The sequence below is a fragment of the Canis lupus genome, chromosome 29, assembly GCF_048164855.1.
Source record: "Canis lupus baileyi chromosome 29, mCanLup2.hap1, whole genome shotgun sequence".
Lineage (NCBI taxonomy): Eukaryota > Metazoa > Chordata > Mammalia > Carnivora > Canidae > Canis > Canis lupus.
The window spans coordinates 11,576,699-11,599,930 of record NC_132866.1 but is presented as its reverse complement, the minus strand read 5'-3'; the positions used below and the strand labels follow the sequence as shown (position 1 = coordinate 11,599,930).

Below are 23,232 nucleotides of genomic sequence, written 5' to 3'. Positions count from 1 at the left end.
AATGAAGGCTGCAAAGAGAGACATGGAAAGAATGTAATAGGTGAGCGTTACACCACTGAACATTAAATTTTTAAAATGTATGAAAACGGGAAACAATGATTCCAAGTATGTTCTCCAAGAGTGTATCTGTGGGGGCACCTGGCTGGCTCAGTCGGAAGAGCTTGTGACTCCTGATCTCAGGGTCATCAGCTCGAGCCCCATGTTAGGTGTAGAGAATACTTAAAAATAAAAATAAAAATCTTTTTTAAAAAAAGTGCATTTGTGTGTATAAATGGGAAACAAATATCCCTAAAAGTCAGTACGATGGTTGAATGCTGGACCTGCAAAGTGTCTGTTCACCTGGAACCTCAAAATGTGACCTTATTTGGAATAGGGTTTGGTGAGGATCTCGTCACGGTGACATCATCTTCCAAGGAGCAGGGCCTTCCTAAGAAGAGGATAGGACACACAGAGGGACACAGAGAGAAGAGGCCATGTGAAGACAGAAGCAACCACCAGAGTGATGCAGCTACAAGACAAGAAGCACCAGGAATGCCAGTCCCCACCAGAAGCCAGGAGGAAGCCGGGAAAGATCCTTCCATACAGCCTATGGGAGGAGCACAGCCCTGCCGACACCTTGATTTCAGACTTCTGACCTCCTGAACCGGGAGATTAAATTTCTGTTGTTTTACGCAACTCAGTTTGAGATAATTTGTTAAGACAGCCCTTGGACACTCACAGTCGGCTTATTGATTTCAGCTCACTCTTACTGGAGCACAGAAAATGAGATGGCCTTAGGTGTTCCAGAAGGTTCTACAAAATGAGGACTCTCTGATGGGGAGAACTGGCCTCACCAGGCCTGAACTGAGAGCATCACCCTTCCAACACACCTCAAGTTGTCCGCAGGGAAGAGAAAGCAGAAGGTGGAGACAAATCTGGGGTGCGGGGTGGTGCTCCAGGTGGGCAGACGGCATCGGAGCAGAGCCATAGAGCAGAAGTCCTTCTGAGAGACAGGCAGCCAATGAAGTAGAAAACTCCAGTTGGCAGCTAAGGTGCATTCCATACTTTTTTTTTTTTTTTTTTTTGCCAAGACAGCTGTGGCTCAGCAGGTTGAGAGTTTTGGCAGCCCCACATCTGTAGGCAGCATGCCTTGTCTATAACCTATTTAGCATCGTTGCCTTGGGATCCACTCCTGCAGGAGGCTGGAGGTGAAACTCTCAGTGATAAAGGCAAAGAGAGGGAGCCCCCCTGCCCGTGGGCATCTATGTGCCAGGTCCCCTTACATGACCAGGACTCTCCCTCTCCACACCCAGGGTGCTGACTGATTAGGATTTCCCTTTCCTCAAGGGAAAACAGCCACGGAGTGCTGCAACCGGAGGTCATTCCGAATCTGCTGCTCCAGGAAAGGACCCCCTCCGGGAAGCACCCTCATCCATGGAGAAGACAGGATGCCTAAACTTCCTCAGTAAAGATTTCATCACTGTCTCAATCAAGTGTGTTTCAAGCCTAATCTTTTCATGCCTCTCAGACAGCAGGAACATTAAAAGACCTAAATGAGCATCCTCCCTCCTTTTCAAACCCCTCTGCCATGTGATTTCAACTGGGTACAAGGAGAAAAAATAAATCCTTTAATGCAACAAAACGTTTTAGTAGTGGGATTTCATATTTGCTTCAAGAACTGAGTTCTTGAAAGAAGGTGGCAAGCATCACGGTCTCTGAACTACACTTCTAGAACGTGCTCTCCTCCCACACACCCAGACCACAGACATGCTTTCATACCCACACGTACAGACAAAAAGTGCGAAGAAAGCAAGCTCCCTCCCTCCAGCCCTCAGGCTATGAAATGATCAGAAGCCACGGGGCAGGGCACACACAGGGATGTCCCCACCGCGCAAGTTCCAGACGGCCTCGCCATCTACTGAGTGGGGTGCATCCACTGCACAGCAGCTCAGCTCGATACTTGTCCCAACCTGCGAAGCTGGGCCGTGGACACTTCTGTTATCCTGGATAGTGCTCCTGCTTCCTGGACAGGCTGCCAGAGAGGGACAGCGTGCTGGTGGGATTAAAACTCTGGAAAGAAGGTGGACATGGACAGAGGAGGAAAGATGCCTGTTCGAGGGTGAAATCCCCTCACAGGCCCATGGGTGGGGTATTATCCTATGGAGCAGGGGTCAATTCATCTACTTTTTCCTGGAGTCCGTAACACTCGAATCCAAGGCCCAAATGACATGCTTTATACGTGGGGTGAAGGTATTTTATTTTTGCCTTTGCCATCAGGAGGAGAGTTAAAAGCTATTCTAGTATCCCTCTGATCTTCTTCCCTTAAACACATTTTTAGAGTTATATTAAAAAAAATCTCAAAGTATTTCAAATACTATCCTTCCTGCCCCACCCCATCCCTCATAAGGCAAAGGCTGTGGCAGATGGAGGGAGCCAACTTTTCTTCCATTTGAATGAAAACCCATGACCTGCCCTTTCTGGCTTTGCACTCTGGAAAATGCCAATTTCAGGACTGGACTCAATCTTTAGGGGCAGATGTCAGCTGGCACCCACAAGACGGAGGCGCCCAGGATCCCCAGCCTCAGCCCCCACTGCAGACTTGAAGATACTAGGGGTGGAGGGAGGGAGTGGACCCCTACATGACCCCGGAAGCATGGGGTCATGCCCCTCCCCCACTGCTGGATCCTCACCAACTGGTCCACCCCTTCTTCTTGATGTCTAAAAAGGAAGTGTTTCTCACTTCTTGGGTTCTGGGGAAATTCAAAGAAAAGACAAAAGACATTACTAACAAGGGGCCGGACGCATGGTTCCTTTCTGTCAAGGATGTGGCTGGGAGCACTGACATCTCACTGAAGTATTTTCTACATTTTTTTTTAAGCATCGGAGGTTGAAGGCTTCCTTTTCCGTGGAGAAAGCTGCCTCCATTCTCCCTTCCCCCAAACCAGACTTAGCACGAAACCTGGATGGGAATGTCCTGGCAGCATCTGAAAGCTGCTTTAAGTGTAAGCATTGGGATCCCTCGGGTTTAAGGAAGAAGGATTAGCTTGCCCTCAAGCCTTCTTTTTCATGGTCCAAGAAAACGATGATTTCAAGTTGCCATGTGCAATGATCTTGACCCTCCCATCATCTCCAGTCTCCTTGCTGTCCCGGAGCGAACAACCCAAGGATTGGGTTGGAACAAGGATTCCAACCCAATCCTGTGGAATCCAAACCCGAGGCATCAGGGCAAGAAAGGGGTTTAAGATGGTGCTGAGAAACTTAAAGGAGCAGAGTTTTGTTTCAAATCATTGACATGGCATAATGTCAAGTCACTGAGCAGATTTCAAAGCTTTCCATTCTTATACTTTCAGGGAAGGGTCTGGAAGGATCTGAAACATATGGGGCATTACTGCCTGGGAGGGAGAGAGAAGGCACGGCCTGGGGTGTGTAACTTTTTACTTCAGACCCTCATGGGTCATGTGAATTTTCTTTTCTTTTCAACAATGAACATGTAGCTATTTAATAATTAAAAATAATTTTTAGGAGTGCCTGGGTGGCTCAGTCGGTTAAGCATCTGTCCTTGGCTCAGGTCATAATCCTGGGGTCCTGGGATCCAGTCCCGTGTCGGGCTCTCTGCTCAGTGGGGAGTCTGCTTCTCCCTCTCTCTCTCTCTGCCTGCCTCTCTCCCTGCTCATACTCCCTCTCTGTCAAATAAATAAATAAAATATTTTAAAAAAACAATAGTGGGCAGCCTGGGTGGCTCAGCAGTTTAGCGCTGCCTTCAGCCCAGGGCCTGATCCTGGAGACCTGGGATCAAGTCTCACATCGGGCTCCCTGCCTGGAGCCTGCTTTTCCTTCTACCTGTGTCTCTTTCTCTCTTTCTCTCTGTCTCTCATGAATAGATAAATAAAATCTTTAAAATAATAATAATAGTAGTAATTCTTAGGGGTGCCTGAGTGGCTTAGTTGGTTAAGCATCTGACTCTTGATTAAGCTTCAGGTCATGATCTCAGGGTCGTGGGATCGAGCCTGGTGTCCAGCTCCACACTCAGCACAGAGTCTGCTTGAGATTCTCTCTCCTTCTCCCTCTGCCCCTCCTCCCGCTTTTGCTCTCTAAATAAATAAATACATGAAATCTTTAAAAGAATTCGTTTTTAAAATTAACCTGCTCAGGATCTTGAACGGCACAGTAGCAGGATGCGCTCAGGGCTAGTGCTGGCCGAGCGGGCCCTGGGTGGCCTTCCTCCCTGGAGCTCCCAGCCGTGCGACAGAACGGGACACACGTGTTCCCAGCCCACTGAGCTGACAGGGCCACCGGGGATGGGCGCTGTCCTCTCTCATACAAAGAGGAGCGCGTTAGGCCGCGGGGATCGATTTTGCTCCCTGCATGTTGGAGAAGGGAGAGCACTGGCGGGGGTTTCATGCTGCCCTACGGCATGTGCAAAGGCGAAAGGTGGCCCCAACCAGGAGGGGACAGTGAGGAAGGCCACCGCTCGGCCCAGGCCAGGTCCGTGGGCCACGAGCCCACCCATTCCCCTTGCCCCGCGCGGTGACCTGGGGCCAGCCGTGCCGCCATCCCCTGGGGTGACCTTTCACACTTCCCCGGGACCACCCCCCCCCCAAGTCCCATGAGATGCGCACGTGGAGGCATCGTGGAAACCACGGGGGGGTGGGGCTCAGCCCTCGTGTTTCCCGAAGTCACGACGCTGGAGAAAGCCGCGCAACCCTGGCTGGTTATCAGTGGGGGCCTGAGGCCGCGAGCTCCGCTGCGGGTTTGGGAGTCCTTTGGGAGTTCTGTTGAGCTGGGCTTTCCCGGCCTGGGCACCACCGACACTTGGGGCCGATCATTCTGTGTCGTGTGAGGCTGTCCCGTGCCTTATATTTAGCAGCATCCTGGACTCTGCCCAGGAGCTGCTGGTGGCCCCCTCGCCACCCCGCTTGTGACAGCCAGAAAGGTCTCCAGACACTGCCCAGTGTCCCCTGGGCAGGCTGGGGCGGGGCACAAAATCATCTATTAAGAACTATTGCATGAAATTAAAGTTTATCTTCACATGACAGTCTAAAGGACACGCACAGTTAACACGGAGGGCTCTGAGTAAACACAGACACGACTGCATTTCGCCTCGTAAGTGTCTTATCATAATCTCCATTTCACAAAAGGGGAAGCTGAGGCACAGACTGTATCTTGCCCAATGTGTCACAGCTAATGAACTCTGAGGTCATAGGAAAGGGGGGAAAAGTCAGGCCTAAGGAAATAAAGATGTGGCTGGCAGGGAGCGGCTGCAGGGCTCTAGATGGCTTCACTGTGCAGCTCCGAGGGGCAGCAGAGTTTGCCAGAAGCCGCACGCCGTAGAGGAGGACACAGAGGCCACACCAAGAGCCCCCACGTCCCCCACCCAGTGCACCCAACACGCAGTGATCCTGACAGTAAATGTGAGCTCCACATCCAGGAAGTGATGAGCAGCGAGGGAGATGTCAGGCCATCAGGGAACAAATGATGAGCCATGGTCAGGAGGCTGCGGGTTCACAGTTGGTACAGAGAGGCTCTGCACCACCGAGTCATCATCAGGCTCCTGCACAGCTCATGAGACACGGGCACGGCTGGAGCTGGGGATCAGGGCCAAGGCCCACCTTTGAAGAGGCCCTAACCTTATTAGCCCAACTGGCATATTCTAGAACGAGTTACCATTCAAAATCCTTGAAAGTAAACTGGTTACCACAGCTTCAGGGCCTCACCCTGGCCAGCGCCTCCTGACTTAGTTTCTACTGCCGTCCTCATTGACTATATACTCCAGCCATACGGACCTCCTCCAACACGCCTAGTGGCTCCCCACCGCAGGGCCTTTGTGCTTGCTGTTGCCTCTCCCTGGAAGGTCCTGCCCCCTTCTCACCTGGCTTTCCTTGCCACTCAGGTCTCAGCCACCTCTTCGGGGTGCCCTCTCTGACCACTAGATCCCAAGTAGGCCCCCCTCAATCATCACTCTCAGTCCACCACCTGCTGTAGGTACTTCACGGCATTTATCTTTTTCTGTCTCTTTGGTTGGACAGGGGCTGATTTCCTCACTGCATATATAGTTCCTAGCACGGTCCCAGGCACACAGTAGGCTCTCCATCGTCATTGTGGCACAAGGGAGTGAATAAAAGAACAAATACCAGCAAACCAACCAGAGCTAAAATAAACCAGCCAGCAGTGGATTTTTAAAAGAAGAAAACAAAGCAAAACAAAAAAAAAAGACACTGCAGGAAATTGCAATTCATTGAAAAAAATCAACTCTTTGTAAGGTCGCCTCCTCCTTCCTGCTTCCCACAACTTAAATTTGTCCTCTGATTCTAGGCTAAGGTTCCAAGGAAATGGCCACAGTACTACCCCCACCTCTCCTGGCCTTATCCGCATGTGCAGAGTGCACAGAGGGGCTGTGTTTGCAGAACTGAGTTAAATCGGAGCATGATCCCTCCACTTCCATAAGTTTTCAAAGTGACAGAGTTCTGAGCCCCCAAACTTCTCGTAAGATATCAAACTTCTTTTAAGATATTAAAACGTCTAACACATCCTTCACAGAATATGTCGACCACAATTCAAACTTGATGCTTTGGGGTATCAGGATCACTGGTGTTGCCACCATCCCATAGCACAGGGATGCCCCCACAGTGGTGCGTGGGGCCAGGGGCGCCCACACGCGGTGGCTCTAGATATCTCTGCGCTGTGGTTTTATGTTTAGTTTCGTTTTTCTGTCTCCTCCCTGCCTGTCGGTTATCGCTTCTTGCTGCCCATGGCTGCACAGCTTCTACCGGCACTTCCAATCTGCTGGGACCTAAGAAGCAGAGGCTGCTAGAACTGTGCGTAAATCAAGAATAAATAGGACTTGAATGAAGAACCAAGAAGCTTTTCATTTAAATCAGATGATGGGGGGTCATCTGATTTAATGCCCAGGGAGGATTTTCCCACCCTTTTAGGTTCTGTGTCCTAAAGTCCATCCTGCCCTCTCAGCACTTCCACGGCTGGGGCCCTGCTGCCCTGAGGAGGGGCTGAGGCTCCCCGAAGTCTTCCTGGCAAATGGGGTTGGGAGGTAGGGAGCGTTCCCGCAGGCGGCTCAGACAGCTAGCTGCCTTGATGCCAAGCGGTGCCCAACAAAGCCAGAGCCATGGAGCCGGGTGGGATTCAAGTTAGGTGAACTTTTGTGGTTGGTTCTATATATGTGCCTCTCAGCTTCAAATTCCTTCACTTAGAAAACCAGGGCCCTCTGGGGGGCCTTTTGGGAGCAGAGAACCGTAGGACCATGCTGAGCACACATTTTGATGGTTACCAGCAAGGCTTTCACGAGGCAGAGTTTTCCAAAGTGGAACAGAACCCAGAAGCCCTTCCCAGGGATTCACTGTGGAATCAGCTCAGATGCCAAATACCCTGTTTCCACCTTGTTGTACCTTTGAAAGAGAGTTAGTGCCCCTTGCTCCCTCTCAAATCAGTGAATTTTAACAACAGGATACACAAGTACCTTCTTCACACTAAATCCTTTGAACTGCATTGTGGTACAATGCTGTGTGCGTCTGCGCATGTGTGCTCGCACAAAGAGAAGGATGGAAAATCTAGAAATCAAATGTTATTTCTGTTTTTTTTCCAGGTATAGAACTACAAATTTTTTTTCATCTTTATATTTTTGATTTCCTAAGCTCCTTTTGTTAAGCATGTATGACTTTCATAGCTAGGTAAGTAAAAGTAATTTTTAAAATATTTTTCTTTGTCACTTAAAAAAAGATCTTCCTTTGTTCCTTGTGTGTCCTCCTTTCCCTGCCGGCAAACCCCCCCAATGTATGCATCGAGGGGAGCGTGCCCAGTCACAGGGGTCCAGTTCCATTTTAAGATGTGCTGCAGGACTAACTGCAAGAGGCCTGGGTCCTGGGGAGCCCACGGTCTCATCAAGTGCAGGGCTATCAGCTTACTGCATTCCTCACTAGTACCTTGGCTTCTGCAGTCCCGGAAAATGGGGTTGCCTGTGCTCACCTGGTCTCTCCAGTCCCTCTGCTCCAGCTGGTCTCTTGGGGCTTTGAGGAGCCATGAGAGGCCCCCAGGAACCCAGGCTGTGAGTGTGGCAGAGAGAGTGGGGTCTTTGAAGACAGGTGGACGAGAATGCACCTGGCCTCTAACACTTCTTGCTACCTGTGTGACTTTGTGCTAACAAACCACATAATCTCTCCCAAACCTTGCTTTTCACATCACCAAAATCAGAAAAATAACATGCATTGGAGATTAAGGAGATGGTATGTGCCAAGTTGGCATCAGGCACTGAAGGGCACTCCTGAATAGTAAATATTGTTATTACTGAGTTTTCAGTCTAGGACAACAGGGGGGTTCAGTCCAGGTTCTCAACTCTAGCTGTATTTTAAGTGACTCTAGGGAGCTTTTGAAAGACTCTGAGGTCCATGGGGGGCCTGGATGGCTCAGTCAGTTGGGTGTCTGACTCTTGGTTTAGGCTCATAATCTGAGTCAAGGTTATGGGATTGAGCCCCATATGGGGCTCCACACTTGGTGGGGAGTCTGCTTGAGGAGTTTCTCCCTCTACCCCTCCTCCCCTGGTCTCCCTATCTCTCTAAATGAATAAATCTTTAAAAAAAAAAAAAAAAAAAGGACCCAGAGATCAGAGATCCAGGTGGAGCAGATATCCTTACGCACTACAGCCAAAAGAAATGCCTTTTTGCCATACATTCTACTTTATTTCCTTTCACTCCACAAATCCATGTCCATGGCATCTTTCCCATTGGCTCAAAACTACCACCTCCAGGAAGCCCTCAACTAGTCTCCTGCACCCACCAGAACTCCTTCAACACCTAAATTTGATTAAGGAGTCACATGGAGTTTGCACTTGCCACTGTGTCAACTAGAAAACATTCTCAAACTACTTTTCAAATTTGTATTTGCTACTTGTTTCCTAATCTGATGCTGAGCAAAGATGGGGCATCATGGATGCTGGGACAGGCTCTGGGCTCTGCACATGCTCCCAACGATCACAAAAAGGCCAACCAAGGTCTTGTACCAGTTGTCGGAGTGTCGTGCCAGGACCTGCAACCTCAGCGTCGCCGGGGAACTTGCTGGGAAGGCAAAGTCTCAGGCCACCCGGGAACCATCAGATCTGAAGGTTAACTCTGGAGGTGAGGCCCAGGGTCTGTTTTAACAAGCCCTCCAGATGGGTATGGGCTTGCTTACCTTTGAGGGCTGCTGAATAAAGCTAAAAGCTAATTTCCACCTGTGAGCCAAGGAAAGCCTCTGCTCCCTTAGTAAGGAAAGTGCATGCAGAGTCTGATATTTGTCTGTGTTCCATCATCTACAAGTGTATAGATAACATGTCGGGAGAACGGAGCACACTCTGAATAGTCACATCTGCAAATTCACGTCTAAGAAATCTCTGAGTGCAATCTCATCCCTTTTCCTATTACCACTGGCAAATCTCATAAAAAAGCTTGCTAGAAAACTAAATTATCCCTTACAGGTCCTTTTTTAAACTCAATTCTTTCTGCTTTAAGTGGAATAAACTGTCAAACGTTAACCTTTTTCCTTATAACTCAGGAGCCTCACTATGAACTAGCCTACGGTCTTGGGCCGCTGGAAGTGCATGATCATGTTTAGATATTTGCACCAAAAACGGCCCCAGGTTCCCTACCACTGTGAGTCCTCGTGCTCACTTTCTAGATTTTTCTCTCTGTTCCTCCCTTTAGCAGTTACATATTGCTTCCTCCATGTAGGTTCCTTGAATAGCTCCAGCCTCCCTTCTAATCTGGGTGGAGAAGACAGATAATACTGTTGGTCCAACCTGTGTGTAGACGAAAAGTAAGCAGGCATGTGGGAGACTCCGACGGGTCAAATCCTGAGCCTGGCATTCCAGTCCCCTCTAGTTCACCAACCACAGCCTCTCAGGATGCCTCAACTTGCCCAGCTGGATGGGATAGCTTCTGGGGTGTCTAACATTTAGTTTTAACTGAATTCTCCCCAGCCTACGGGTAAGTGTCACATCCAAGTGCCAGCTGGGAAGACAGGTTACCTGGTCCTGCAGTTTCTGGAACATTAATGGGTGCGGTTCTTCCAGTATCTTCTCATTGAGCCGGGACTGCCCCTCGACGTTGACTTGTGACGAGGCCTTACTGGACAGAAAGGTCATGTAGATCTCTTTTGCCTTTTCCTGCATCTGGAGGAGACACAGGGAGCCTGTTATCTGGAAGCCCAGCCCTTCCCCACTGCACCCAGTTCTCTACTCCAGCCAGACCCAGAAGCTGCTGTTGCTCCATAGCTCTTGGGTATTCCGGCTGCTGCTCCAGGGCTAAGGTCTCTGGGAGGGCTCGTGGTTGGTCTAGCCCCTACCCCCACCCCTGTCATGCATCTGTAGCTGCATCTCCTGTTACGAAATTGCTATACTATCTATGGGGAAATGAAGACAGAAAGAATCCCGGCCCAGAGTGAATGACTGTCTGCACCATTCAGGACTATCCTGTGAAGTCTCCAAATTAAGGACTCAAGGCAATCTTGTTCAATCATAAAGAGGAGGGAGGCACTGACCCACACTACAACATGGAGAAGCCTAGGAAACATCATGGTGAGGGCAAGAAGCAGGCACTGAAGGCCACATAGTACATGGTTCCATTCATATGAAAGATCCAGAATAAGCAAATCCATAGAGATGGAAAGATGAGTGGTTGCCCAGGGCTGGGGGGAGGGGAAATGGGGAGCAACTGCAAATGGGTAAGGGGTTTCTCTTTAGGGCAATACAAGATTCCAGAACTGGATAATGCAAGTGTTCTTAATGCTACTGAACTATACATTTTAAAATGATGAAAACAGTAAAAATGAAAGCCCTAAGATATGGTTAAGTGGTAAGATTTATGCTGTGTGTGTTTCACCACAATTTAAAAGATCAAGTTTGGGATGCCTGGGTGGCACAGTCATTAAGCATCTGACTCCTAACTTCAGGTCATGATCTCAGGGTCGTGAGATTGAGCCACACGTTGGGCTCCATGCTGGATGTGGAGTCTGCTTAAGATTCTCTCTCCCTCTCCCTCTGCCCCTCCTCACCTCCAAAACAATTAAATTAAGTAAAAAATAAAAATAAAAAAGACAAAAAAATCAAGTGAAACCATGCACACAGATCCCAACCACTCATCCAACACCTACTATGCCCAAGACACATGCCAGGGGTTTTACAGCCATGATCTCATTTCCTTAATCCCCTGAGCATCCAGCAAACGGCTGTTTCCTGTTGGCACCACCTCCCTGGGGAGGACACAGAGGAGAGTACTGTGGCTTATTCAAGAAGCCTGCAGGGAAACTGAGAACTGTTTGGCTCCAAAGCCTTTCAATTCTACCACCACCCCCGCCCCCCACCCCAGTTCCACGCTCATGAGATTCATCACCACCTCCAGGTGTACCATCTGTCTGCATTCCAGGACAGGGATTTTTTGGTAATGGGATAGGAGTACAAGCAAAGAGGAGAACACTTGCTGCCCCCTGAGTCCTAAGTGCCGTCCTGCTGGAAAACATCAGCCCTAAGTACATACAGGCCCTTAAAAGGCTTGTAAGCACAACTGGAAAAGATATACCCACCTGTACTCATGGTGCTGTGAAAACCTGGAGCAAAAACACTTAGGGTAAGTGCTTTGTCTTAAAAACAGCATGTCTCCCTGCTGGGGCTGCAGAAGGCAGCCCGTCCTCCAGGGCATCCCCCTAGGGTTCTATTTTCTCCTAGAGAAAGGAGGCACTTCGCTGGCTGCAAAGATGGGGGTCGATCCTCTGAACATTACAGCCTAACTAGTACCTCACCCCACAGAGCAAGTCAGGAGACAAATGCTTCTGACATACAGCCACGGAGCCATGATGTGGGGGGAGCACAGGGGCCTTTGTGGGGCCTACAGAACTACTATTCCCTCCAGAGAGCCCACCTGGGATCCCACACAGGCTGCAGAGCTCAGCTCAGGAAAGCCCAGGCTCTGGAAACGTTCAGCCTTAGAGAAACCACCAGAAGGCTTCAATATTTGGTGCTTGAAAGGAGGGGAGTTTAACTTATTCTGGTTCCAGGGACTGGTTGACAAAAGACCCCATGAGGCTGAGGCCTGACCATCATATCCCCCAGAAAGAAAGTCTTGACAGTACTTGCAAGAAGAATCCCCAGGTGGGGGTCAACACTCAAGGCCCTGGTGTCATTTCTTGATCAACCGTTACTATGAGCAGTTCATTGAGGTCAAACTCAAACAACCCAGGAGCATCTCAAGGTAAATATGGCTACTCCACGGGACAAGTCTGGAGACCATCACAGAGACCCAGGGAGGGCAGCACTTTGGAGCTTCTTTGCCTTTCAAAGACCCACCGTTCCATGAAGTCATGAGCCTTACTCCCACCACCCCTTCTGTCAGTGAGGAACAATTTTAGAGAACTACTTCCTGTTTTAACAATACTTCACAAAAATACAGTTTCAGCTCGTCTGATCAACAAACTTCATGCAGAGCTCTGGAAATAGAAATCACTTTGGGTCTCCCCTCTCCCTTGAACATTCTCTCTATCTCACACACACACACACACACACACACACACACACACACACGTGCGCATGCATGCACACACACACATTTTCCAGATGAATCCAGGCTATCTTGGGTGGTTCTGTAAAGGAGAAGTGTAATGAGTAGCTTGAGGCTTAGAGGTGGGGGTAGGACGGGTAGTACAAGGATGGAAGGCACCAGGAGAAGAGGACGCAGGCTGGGGGGCCTGAAGATATCTTAGCCTCTGGATGGCTCAGCCCCACCTTGAGGCCCCCGTCCCCCCTCCTGAGGCTGTCGGGGAACAGTGCGGAGTCCCCGAGGCACCCAGGCCAGGGCCGGCCTAGTTTGTGGCTGCCCCCACGCATAGGGGAATGGCTTCAGCCACAGAGCTTATCTGGGCCGGGGTAGGAAGCGTGACTGGAAAGGGAAACCCTTAGACTACAGACCACAAGCCAGTCACGGGAAGGCCTGGTGCCCATGCCGAGAACTCTTAACAAAAAAGAAGAACCGGGTCTCTCGAGTTATTTTGGTAGATTTTCCATAGCTTTGTTAACCCTATTCTAGCTCCTGTCAGGAGCTACCCGGGTCTCTGGTTCTGGGTGCGACCTGGAAGGATGGCCAGCTTCTCTTCCCTACCGCGGACAGCCTCCACCAGAGCACCTGCTCCATGGAGAGCAACTAGGCCCAGCATCTGATCCTGACCATCCAGAAGGTGCTGGAAAAGGATTCCCCGCCCCCGGGACCCATGTGATGACTCCTGGCATCATCCTGAGGACTGCCTGTGGGGGCGTCTGCACCCAGATGAGCTTCTCCCAGGAGTCTGGGGCCTTCCTTCCACCTGGCAATGCATCAGCCATAACAATGTGCAGACACCAGTCAGCGCTCAGACGCTGCTCCCTCAGCCGATGCATGTTGAGGAGAAGCAAATTCGTTTTAATATCAGCCCGAGACACAGAAATCTCCTCAGAAGAACAAAAGCATTAGCATTCCAAAGCTCAGAAGAGTGTTGCTGTGTATGCTCTGGCCCCTCTCCCTCATCCATTAAGAGTGCTGAAACTTTTTCCACTGGGAGAATGAAACAAAACCTCCTTCTAGTCCACATGCCCTTACAGCTAATGACCTCCCCACCCCTGACTTCTTACAGAAACATCTCAAAGGAAAAGCATGCACTTGGCTCCTCCACTGTCCCCAAGCCACCCCTCCTCAACCCGCTCAGCCCGGCTTCCGCCCACCTGCCAGCGAGGCCTCCCAGCAGCTCCCTGATGCGGCCTGGTGCCTAAGTCCCTCAGACCTTCTTCTGGTCCACACTCTGGCCCCCAGCTGCCCTTTCAGGATCCTCCAACACCTTCCTGTTTCTGTCTCCTTGGGAGGCTCCTGTCTCTCTGTTCCCCCATAAATTCTGGGTTTCCCAGACTTCTGCCCTAGGGGAACTGCTTTCCCAACCACATGCTCTCCCAAGATTTCAGCCCAACCCCCTCCCCCAAGCTACGGACCACGGAGCCAACCGATTTCTAGAACTGTGGGCCTGGATGTCCCACAGACACCTCCAACTTAACACACCAAAGAACCAAGTGGCCCCTCCTGGACGGTGGGTCCTGCAGTCTCTACTCCTGGACACTGGGAGCTGCGGTCCCCAACACATGCCTCCCCCTACACTGCACCTGTCACCAAGATCTGTTCCCTCTGTTCAGTCTGCCTTTTATACGTGCCTGCACAGCCCGCTCTTGTCCACTCCCGCCACTTGGCCGGCAATGGTCCAGAAAAAGAATGAGGCAAAGAATATCAAGTAGAGGATTCGAAAATATTTCTGAGAACTGGCTCAGGAAATGGAAAGCAGTTGGAGGGACAGTGGCTGACTCTGCCGAGAGCAAGCGTACACCTGCATGGGTGTTGGGAGGCAGGGAGTGCCAACAAGGAACCTCCGAAAATGGCAGGAGCTCAGGGGTGTCAGGTTGCCCAGACAGAAGGGACAAGGAGGGCAGCAGAGAGAAGCTGCTAGACCCCCAGGACCCCCGAGGGCCCCCAACCCTGAGCAGTTATCCCCCTCCCTTCTCCGTGGGGAGCTAGAATCTTCTCTAAAGAAACTTAGGGAAGCTGCCAAACAGAAGCCTGAGGAGAACAAGGATGAGACAGCATATAGTTAGGTGGACCCCCAGCAAAATCCTCCCAGCCCCGTACACTGGACCTATGTGTGGTTTCCAAGCACATCAGGCTTGTGGCCACCAGGAAGAGATTAAACAGGGCCCCCAGTCTACAGAAAACAAAAGCAGAAAGAAATTCCACAGAAGGATGTGGAAATAAAGTTGAAATCTCCAAAAGAGAAGTAGGAATCAAAAGCCAAAGAAATGACAAAAAAAGAGGAGGAAAAAAAGATAAAAGCGAAGGGGTCGCTCAGTCCAGGGGATGAGGGCCTTCCCTGGGAAAGAGACCAGAGAAAGTGGGAGGAAAGGAGTTATAAAAAGTCATGACAGGGACGCCTGGGTGGCTCAGGGGTTGAGCACCTGCCTTTGGCTTAGGTCATCATCCCGGGGTTCTGGGATCGAGTCCCGCATCGGGCTCCCCACAGGGAGCCTGCTTCTCTCTCTGCCTGTGTCCCTGCCTCTCTCTCTCTGTCTTTCATGAATAAATAAATAAAATCTTTTAAAAAAAGTCATGACAATCATAACAACAGAGCATTGCCTCGAACTCTACATGTCCAGATCAATACGCTCCATGAAACACTCACACAGTGGGTGAACCCCAACCCCCCAAAGCCTCTGACTATACAGCTGTAGAATATTTGTGATGAAAAGGAGACTGTATGCTATTCCAGAGGGGAAAAAAACAAAGGGAACAAAACAAATAGTTTACATATAATATATTAATTCTTAACAAAAAGGGAAGGCGATGGGGCAGTGTGTTCAAAGTTCTAAGACAATGTCAACCTATGTCAACATTCAATTCTATGTTCCATCACTGTATCAGTGAAGTGGGAAAGAAGGGGAAAATCACATTTTCACTCAACGAGATCTTTAAATGTCCACCTGCCGTGTCCCCTTCCTCAAGAAGCCGCTGCTGGCTGTACCACAACAGGCATGAAGGAGTGACTTGGGACCGAGGAGGTGCTGGGTCCCAGAAGCACGAATGGTGCTGGTGGCAAAGGAAGATCTGGGGACACCCCGGGGGGAGCTGCGGTCAGCGGGCCCCAGGAGGATGGTCCCCAAGTGAACCCCAGCTGCAGAGGTGAACCGAGAGGCCTGAGCCCATGCGACACCGCATCAAGCATTTTAGAGGGCTACTGGATGTTATAAAAATAAGAAAACCAAAGATGGTCCAAGAAGAAAAAATGTAATGGAAGCATCCCCTTTGGCTCGGCAGCAAACAAGAAAGATGAGTCTTAATCATGAAAATACAGTAGACAGGGATGCGAGTAAGTGAAAGCTCAGTTATAGCAAGAGGAAGCTGGTAGATAATATCTAAAAGTGATGAGTTAGCTCGGAAGGAACGGGGGTGCAGGCCAGCCAACGCTGGGCCTAAACCACACCGGGAGCAGCTGAGCTCCACGCAGGCCAGCCTGGATCCAGCCAAGCCCATGCTGAAAGGCGCAGCACGAACCAGAGTGGGGGATGAACTCGAGGGTGCTGCGGGGTGAAGGGAACCAACCCATCTTACTCCAGAAGGAGCATGGGTCACTTTGGGATATTTAATACTTTTTTTTTTTTTAACAAAAAAGATGGTTTTTAGGAAAACCTTTATTGTAGCACTTTTTTTTTTAAGATTTTATTTATTTAAAAAAAATTTTATTTATTTATTTGAGAGAGAGAAAGAATGAGCAGGGGAGGGGCAGAGGGAGAAGCAGACTCACTGCTGAGCGGGGAGCCTGATGTGGATCTCGATCCCAAGATCCTGGAATCATGACCTGAACCTAAGGCAGATGCTTAACCGACTGAGCCACCCAGGCGCCCCTACTTTAGTACTTTAGATAAGAATCTCAAACACACTAAATCCTGGATCAAGTTGTAGTGTTAAATAGTATGTAATAAAAATCATAAATACCATAGGCCCTTACCCCCATAACTCTGTTAACACTAAAACACTATAAAAATGCAAGGTACCATTATATTTAAATACAAGTGCAAGTCGCTCTTGGAGCTATGAATTTTTTTAAAGGTTTTATTTATTCATGACAGACACAGAGAGAGAGAGAGGCAGAGACACAGGCAGAGGGAGAAGCAGGGAGCCCGATGTGGGACTTGATCCCAGGACCCCAGGATCAGGCCCTGGCCCTGGCTGAAGGTGGCGCTAAACTGCTGAGCCACTGAGGCTGCCCTTTTTTTTTTTTTTTTTTTTTTTTAGCTATGATTATTAGAAACCTGTACTGTGGGGCACCTGGGTAGCTCAGTCAGTTGAGCATCTGACTCTTGATTTTGGCTCCCGTCATGATCTCAGGGTCGTGAGACAGAGCCCCACGTTGGGCTCCGTGCTCAGCTCAGTCTTCTTGAGCTTCTCTCCCTCTCTGCCCCTCTCCACCACACTCGCAGGTTCTCCCTCTCTCTCTCTCTCAAATAAATAAATAAATCTTAAAAAAAAAAAAAAAGAAAGAAAAGAAAGAAACCTGCACTATCCTACCACTTCACCCCTACTCTCAGCTTGTTTTTCCAAATCTGTACAAACTAACTGGAGCTTCTCCTGAGGTTTTATAACTCAGAAATGCTGCTCGGTTTTAGAAGATAGATCCATCTCTCGTGCTAATTCATGGGGGAGGGGCACTTTATAGAAAAATTTCAAGCCATAAAGAAATTGAGAAGGGGGAGACATGTTCTGAAAGCTGCCTGCTGCATATGAACACCCTGAGTTACAACCATCCTAGAGATTCCAAGGAGGGTGGGGGTGTGGGGTGTCACCCTCCCAACTCCCTAAAGTCCAGCATCCCTGCCACACATGATGAGTGTCAAGACCCTCCCAACCTAAGTGGCCACAGGCCGGGGAAGACAGCAGGAACACAGCACGGGTCCACTATTTGGAGCTTCTGGGCAAACACGTGCATCCCCGGGGCTGTCGCCGCTGCAGGAGGGGAGGGGGCTGGGACCTCGCCTCTGGTGGGTCTTCAGGTGCCCGTGCATCTGAGTGGGGAGCACTGGAAGTAAAGAGTACCAGGCTGCTCTAGGCACTTGGATACAGTGGGGAGAAGACATTGATCTCAGACCTGCAGAGCCTGCGGGATAGAGGGAAGCCAAGACAGTATAGAGGAAATAAAGAAATCATACACATAAGGTGCCAGATAAGTTGGTTAAGTGCTCTGGAGAGATCTAGATAATCCTAGTAAAAGAATGAAAAAGACAAGCTAGCACGGGTCCTATTTAAAATAATGGAGGAGGGGATCCCTGGGTGGCTCAGCGGTTTAGTGCCTGCCTTCGGTCCAGGGTGTGATGCTGGAGTCCCGGGATCAAGTCCCACATCGGGCTCCCTGCATGGAGCCTGCTTCTCCCTCTGCCTGTGTCTCTGCCTCTCTCTCTCTCTCTCATGAATAAATAAATAAAATATTTAAAAATAAAAAATAAAATAAAATAATGGAGGGGCACCTGGGTGGCTCAGCTGGTTAAGCGTCCGACTCTTGGTCGTGATCTCAGGGTCATGGGATTGAGCCCCACATTAGGCTCTGTGCTCAGCGTGGAGTCTGCTTGAGATTCTCTCTCTCCTTCTCTCTCTGCCCCTCCCACCCATGCTCTCTGTCTCTCAAATAAATAAATCTTAAAAATAAATAACTAATAAATAAAACAATGGAGGCAAAGTAAGATTCACACCAATCCCACCACTGCCTTAGTTCACTGTAGAGATGCACCCTTGACACACTCCCCACTGGACCAGACGTGACAAGCCTTATTGTGAAACTCAGTTGGGCTCACTTCTCCTCTGGCCTCCGGCCTCCCCCACTTTTTAAAATTAGTGCTTCAGAACTTACTCCCGGTTTTACTTCCCCTGTAGCCAGACCTGCTGGAGAATACACAGGCCCCGCAGTTGGAGACCTGGATCTACACCCTGGCCCCGTCCGCAGCAAGCCGGGTGTGTATCCTCCCAAACCACAGCCCGCACATCTGGAAGGATGGAGGCAGTCATGAGGTTTAGGGTGATACCCCAGACTGAGGTCTGGGCACCATGGGCCTCGTGGATGCTTGCTTCCTTCCCAGCACTGTCTTCTCAGGCAGCTGGCAGGTGAGGCATTCACTGCCCGGAAGCAGTAGCCAGACATGTTCTAGGCTTAAGGACACGAACCTTCCAGGGGTCACATGCTGGGTGTCAGGGGTGGGGGTGCAGCAAGGGGCTGCCAGATTCTGGAAGCTCTGTCTATAGGATGTGGATGGGCCAGTGCAAACCAACCCTGCGGCCTTCCAGCATTCACCTTGACTCCCAGGATCCCCGGGTGTGACCCCCACCTCCCTTCCAGCCTTAAGTGCAGCAGAGCCAGCCTGCCCCTCAAGCACCACTCTCCCATCACCTGGCCTGCCTTTGGCTCATTTCTCCAAGCCATCCCCGCCCACATGCTGTCCCCTATTCCAGGAACACTACCCTTACCCTCAAACTCCACCCCCAAACTCTGTTTCCCCACCGACCCCCACCTGTGCCCCGGGGGAACCCACACTTCCCATTTCTCTGCTCAGCACACTTGCAAAGGCTGTTTGAACAAGCTGCTTTCCTTTTATATGCCTGTTCCCTAAAGAAGCTCATCTGTCTTGTCCGTGTGTGTCTCCCACACTCTTCTCAGGGCCTGGCCCTGAGCAGACACTCCCCAAAGATCTGGTGAATCAACTGAAACTAAGGACGCACAAGCATGGTGTACAGAGAGAGCGTCTAGGTGACCTGGAAATGCTGGTCCAAGTCCCAGCTCAGCCGTGGGACGGGGTGGGGTGGGGGGGGTGAGGGCTCAGCTTTCTGATTAGTACAACGGGGTGGTAGGATGGTGGGAGGAGGGACAGCAGACCTGTAGGCCCCTCTCAGCCCCAACACACAGACTATGGCAGAAGAATGGACATGTTTGCTTGCTTGGCTCTCACCTAGGGTTTAGGCTGGGGCTGGACAAATCAATTGCACAGTCCAGCATTTATGGACAGTGGTCCTGGGCACTGGGGCTGAAGGAAAACAATGAGCACTCCTGTGTCCAGGGTGGCATCCTGGCCTTCCAAGGCAGGCAGCCCCACCTGCTTGCTTTTCCCCAGAGGCCACTCACCGCCCAGGAGGCTCAGACAAAGTTGTCCAGGGAGGAGAAGAAGCCTGAAGGAAGCAAATGCCAAGGGTCTTGCCTGGGAAGGCTTTCTAGGCTGACCTAGGAAATTTGAGCTAAAGGGAACCTATCTTAGCATCCACCCTTGCCCTCCACCCCCTCCACCCACAGACAGGAAAGCGGTAGAAGGAAGGCTTCGCTGCCCCATCTTGGGGGAAGTGTGTCTGAGTCGGGAAAAGGCTTTGAGCAAACCAATGATGAACATTTTCCAAGCTGTTGTCTACAAACATGTAACCGCTGCTGGCTTTGTGGAGTAGAGCTTTTGGAGACAGAGGCTCAAAAGCTGGCAGTCCACAAGCTGCATCTGCCCGTGGATGTGTTTTGTTTGGCAGGCAAGATTTTACATTTTTTACAAATTAGTTCCAACATTTATAAAATCGGGATGATTTCATAAGAATCCAAATGTCCAGCTTCTCTGGAAAACCAGACAGCACTGGGCTGGAGATGGAAGAAGCTGCCCTGGGAAGAAAGGCCCACCACTTAGGATTCTGCGGGCAAGGGTGGGCAAGCGAAGACCCAGGCAAACAGAACTCAAAGCACAGAAAGCCCAGACAGCCACAGGCCCCAAAGCGTTCATTGCCAAAGTCAGCTAAAGAATCAGCCACAGCCCCTGGATGCAGGGCCCGCTACCCACAGCGGCCCCAGTCCCCACCACTCCCTATAGCCTCACACCAAAAGCTTCATGGACTCCTGTTACTCACCAGCCCCTGGAGACATTTGGGTGGTAGCCTCTGAGAAATACATAAACATAGGCCTCATGAACACACTCAATCCACAGGCCTTGTTCTCTATCATCTCCTCCACCTCCCCTGACACCCCACTTTCAAGGACAGAAAATCCACTGACATCAGAATTAAAGGCTACCTCTTGCAAAGAGCACACATCTACCCGGGAGAACAGTGAGAAACTTTCTAGGTAGGACGCCTGCCAACTACAGGATGTTTCGTAAAGATACGCTGAATAATTGACAATCTATCTGATCTGAGCTGCGCTTTTATCGCCACACATCTGTTAATCGCTTTACTACATCCGTACAAAATGCCGACATGTCAAACTCCGGGGAAGCATCCTCATAACTTATTCATGAAGAAAAAAATCGTGCACGATGATAAACTCGAAATAACAGAAATCGTTATTTTTACTTCAACTCTGTGTCCATTTGAACAGCTCCATTTAAAAATTAACACACTTTTAAAAATTATTAATATTTGATCAACACAAGGTACCTAATCTGAAGCTTCGGTCCTTCCCCAAACCCACTATGGATCAGATTTCTTTAGGCAATTTCAAAGTCTATTGGAAAGGCAGCAACGAGAGAAAAAATAATGAGAGAAAAAAATATATCAAGAACGTGATTACAGACTGGAAGACATACCTGCTTCTTATCCTGTGTTTTCTTAAAATCTTCACATGCTAGCCAAAATAAAACATTTTCTTCACTGAATTCCTTTTTTAAAAATTCCTATGGATAACGAGAGGAAAAAATATCAAGCAATATTCCACTTCAAAGAGAGAAACAAACAAATAATGCCTTTTCCTTCAGGGATGGGTTTGGCTAAATGCAACAAATGAGTGCGGTTCAATCTCCCTTTGACACCTCCATCCTGAAAAACAAAGCGTATGTTTAATGTTAAAGCTAGAATTTCATGTGCATTTGAGCTTGATGACTTGGACACCGTAAGGAAGAGTAAAAATGAAGCAAGAATCTACTCACAAGTCTAAGATGACAATAAATTACCAAAGAGTAAATTTAAGTGGGAGATATATTCATTCCTTCTAGACAGTGTTTAAACAAAATACATTCCTCTAAAATCAGGCCCATTTTTTTAAACAAAAGAAAAGAAACATATTAAGCATGTCTAAAAATGCCATGATGAAAACTATTTTAAGTTGGAGGTGTGTTTTTTTTTTTTCTTTTTTTTTGGAGGGGGCCGATGTTGGGGGCTTAGCAGTACAGCCTGCTATCCCGCCGTGCACAGAACAGGGTCCTGCCCGAGATCTACACAGTGCTCACTGCGGCCTGGTATCCAGGATTGTAGGAAATCCTGGTGGCTGGCCCGCCACCCCGTCCCTTAGTACCACGACGGGGACCCACAGCATCAGGGCTCACTCTGACCTGAGCCAGGGCTTAAAGACAGAAGTCGGTGGGACTCAGGCAGACCTGGAGCGTTCTCAAAATTCACATGTGGTTCTTCTAAACTGACACCTGGGGTTTCTGCTAGCCAAAACAGTTCTTTCTAGGCAGCCCTGACACCCCCATCCTTCAGCCCTCCTCTCTGAGTTCAACTTCACTTTTCCAGCTGTTGTCCTTGTCTCTCACTGGATTAAAAGTGAATCCTGAGATGGGGTGCCTGGGTGGCTCAGTGGTTGACGTCTGCCTTTGGCTCAGGGTGTGATCCTGGGGTCCCAGGATCGAGTCCCGCATTGGGCTCCCTGCATGGAACCTGCTTCTCCCTCTGCCTGTGTCTCTGCCTCTCTCTCTCTGTGTCTCTCATGAATAAATAAATACAGTCTTAAAAAAAAAATAGAATCCTGAGAATCCCTCCCCAACACCCAAGGGAACAAACCTTCACATCAGCGACACCCAGACCACCCCTCCCACACGTCACAGAGCTGGAAATTCTTTGTAGGTTTTACCTATGAGCAAAGTACCTCTTCACCCACCACTCCTAACACCTCCCATCCAACTATACAAAAACCAGAAAGAGTCTGGGCATGCCCCTCAGTTCTGGTCCACGGCTACCTGGGAGAGCGACAGCGTCTCCATCGTGGCCATGGCAAGTGAGAAGTCCTTATTCTCAGGTTGGGGCACAGAGTGTGAAAAATCAGCCTGTGTTTCCCCCCACAGGTGTCTAAACTACTTCATGTGTTGCAATCCACCCCCCCACCCCCCACCCCCCTCAACAATGAAAAAGGCAAACCCTAAATCTTTTCACGCCTTCTGGGTCTTCAAGCAGATTCTCCAGGGAGGCGGCCCATTTGTCTGTGCTCTTGGGGCTCTGGTGGCTGCTGCTGGAACTCCCATCGCCGCTGTGGATGTCTGTAAAGCAAAGTTCAGACTGTGTATGTGGCCCAAGGATACTTTCATTTAAAAATATCTGCATATCAGCGTCATCACCATTGTGGCTATCACAGGTCATGTACCAGAATCTTCTCCAGGCACTTAGCATGGGGAACTCACTCCAGCCCCGATGATAACCTCAGGGGGTAGGCACTGCCTTTTCCTCCTTTCCCACCACTCTCCATCGCCCTTCCCCCACCCACGCCCTTCCCCCACCCACGTGTCCTCTGGCCAACCCTCAGGCAGCCCTCAAGTCTCTCTCCCACCATCCTCCCAGGGACCCTGACACAAGGGCAACTACACTCTGCACTGTCTTGTAATTGTCATGCTGTCGTGTGATGAGTTGGATGACTGATGCGCTAGTCTGAAGGCTTCCGTGTCTCTTTATCTTACACCTGCAACACATAGCAGCTCATTGGCTGGCACGTAAATAAAAGGAT

At 49.7% G+C, this 23,232-nt stretch overlaps 1 protein-coding gene across 3 annotated transcripts in view; it reads right to left on the bottom strand.

Annotated features, from left to right (window-relative positions):
* RGS10 (regulator of G protein signaling 10) overlaps positions 1 to 23,232 on the bottom strand; it is a 39,085-nt gene that overhangs the window by 4,566 nt on the left and 11,287 nt on the right. For all 3 annotated transcript variants that reach the window (XM_072805114.1, XM_072805115.1, XM_072805117.1), the window contains 3 exons: positions 22,653 to 22,771; positions 21,107 to 21,193; positions 9,989 to 10,132 (listed from right to left, as the gene is read on the bottom strand). In XM_072805114.1, coding sequence (XP_072661215.1) covers positions 9,989 to 10,132; positions 21,107 to 21,193; positions 22,653 to 22,771 — 350 coding nt within the window. The remainder of the gene's footprint in view (positions 1 to 9,988; positions 10,133 to 21,106; positions 21,194 to 22,652; positions 22,772 to 23,232) is intronic.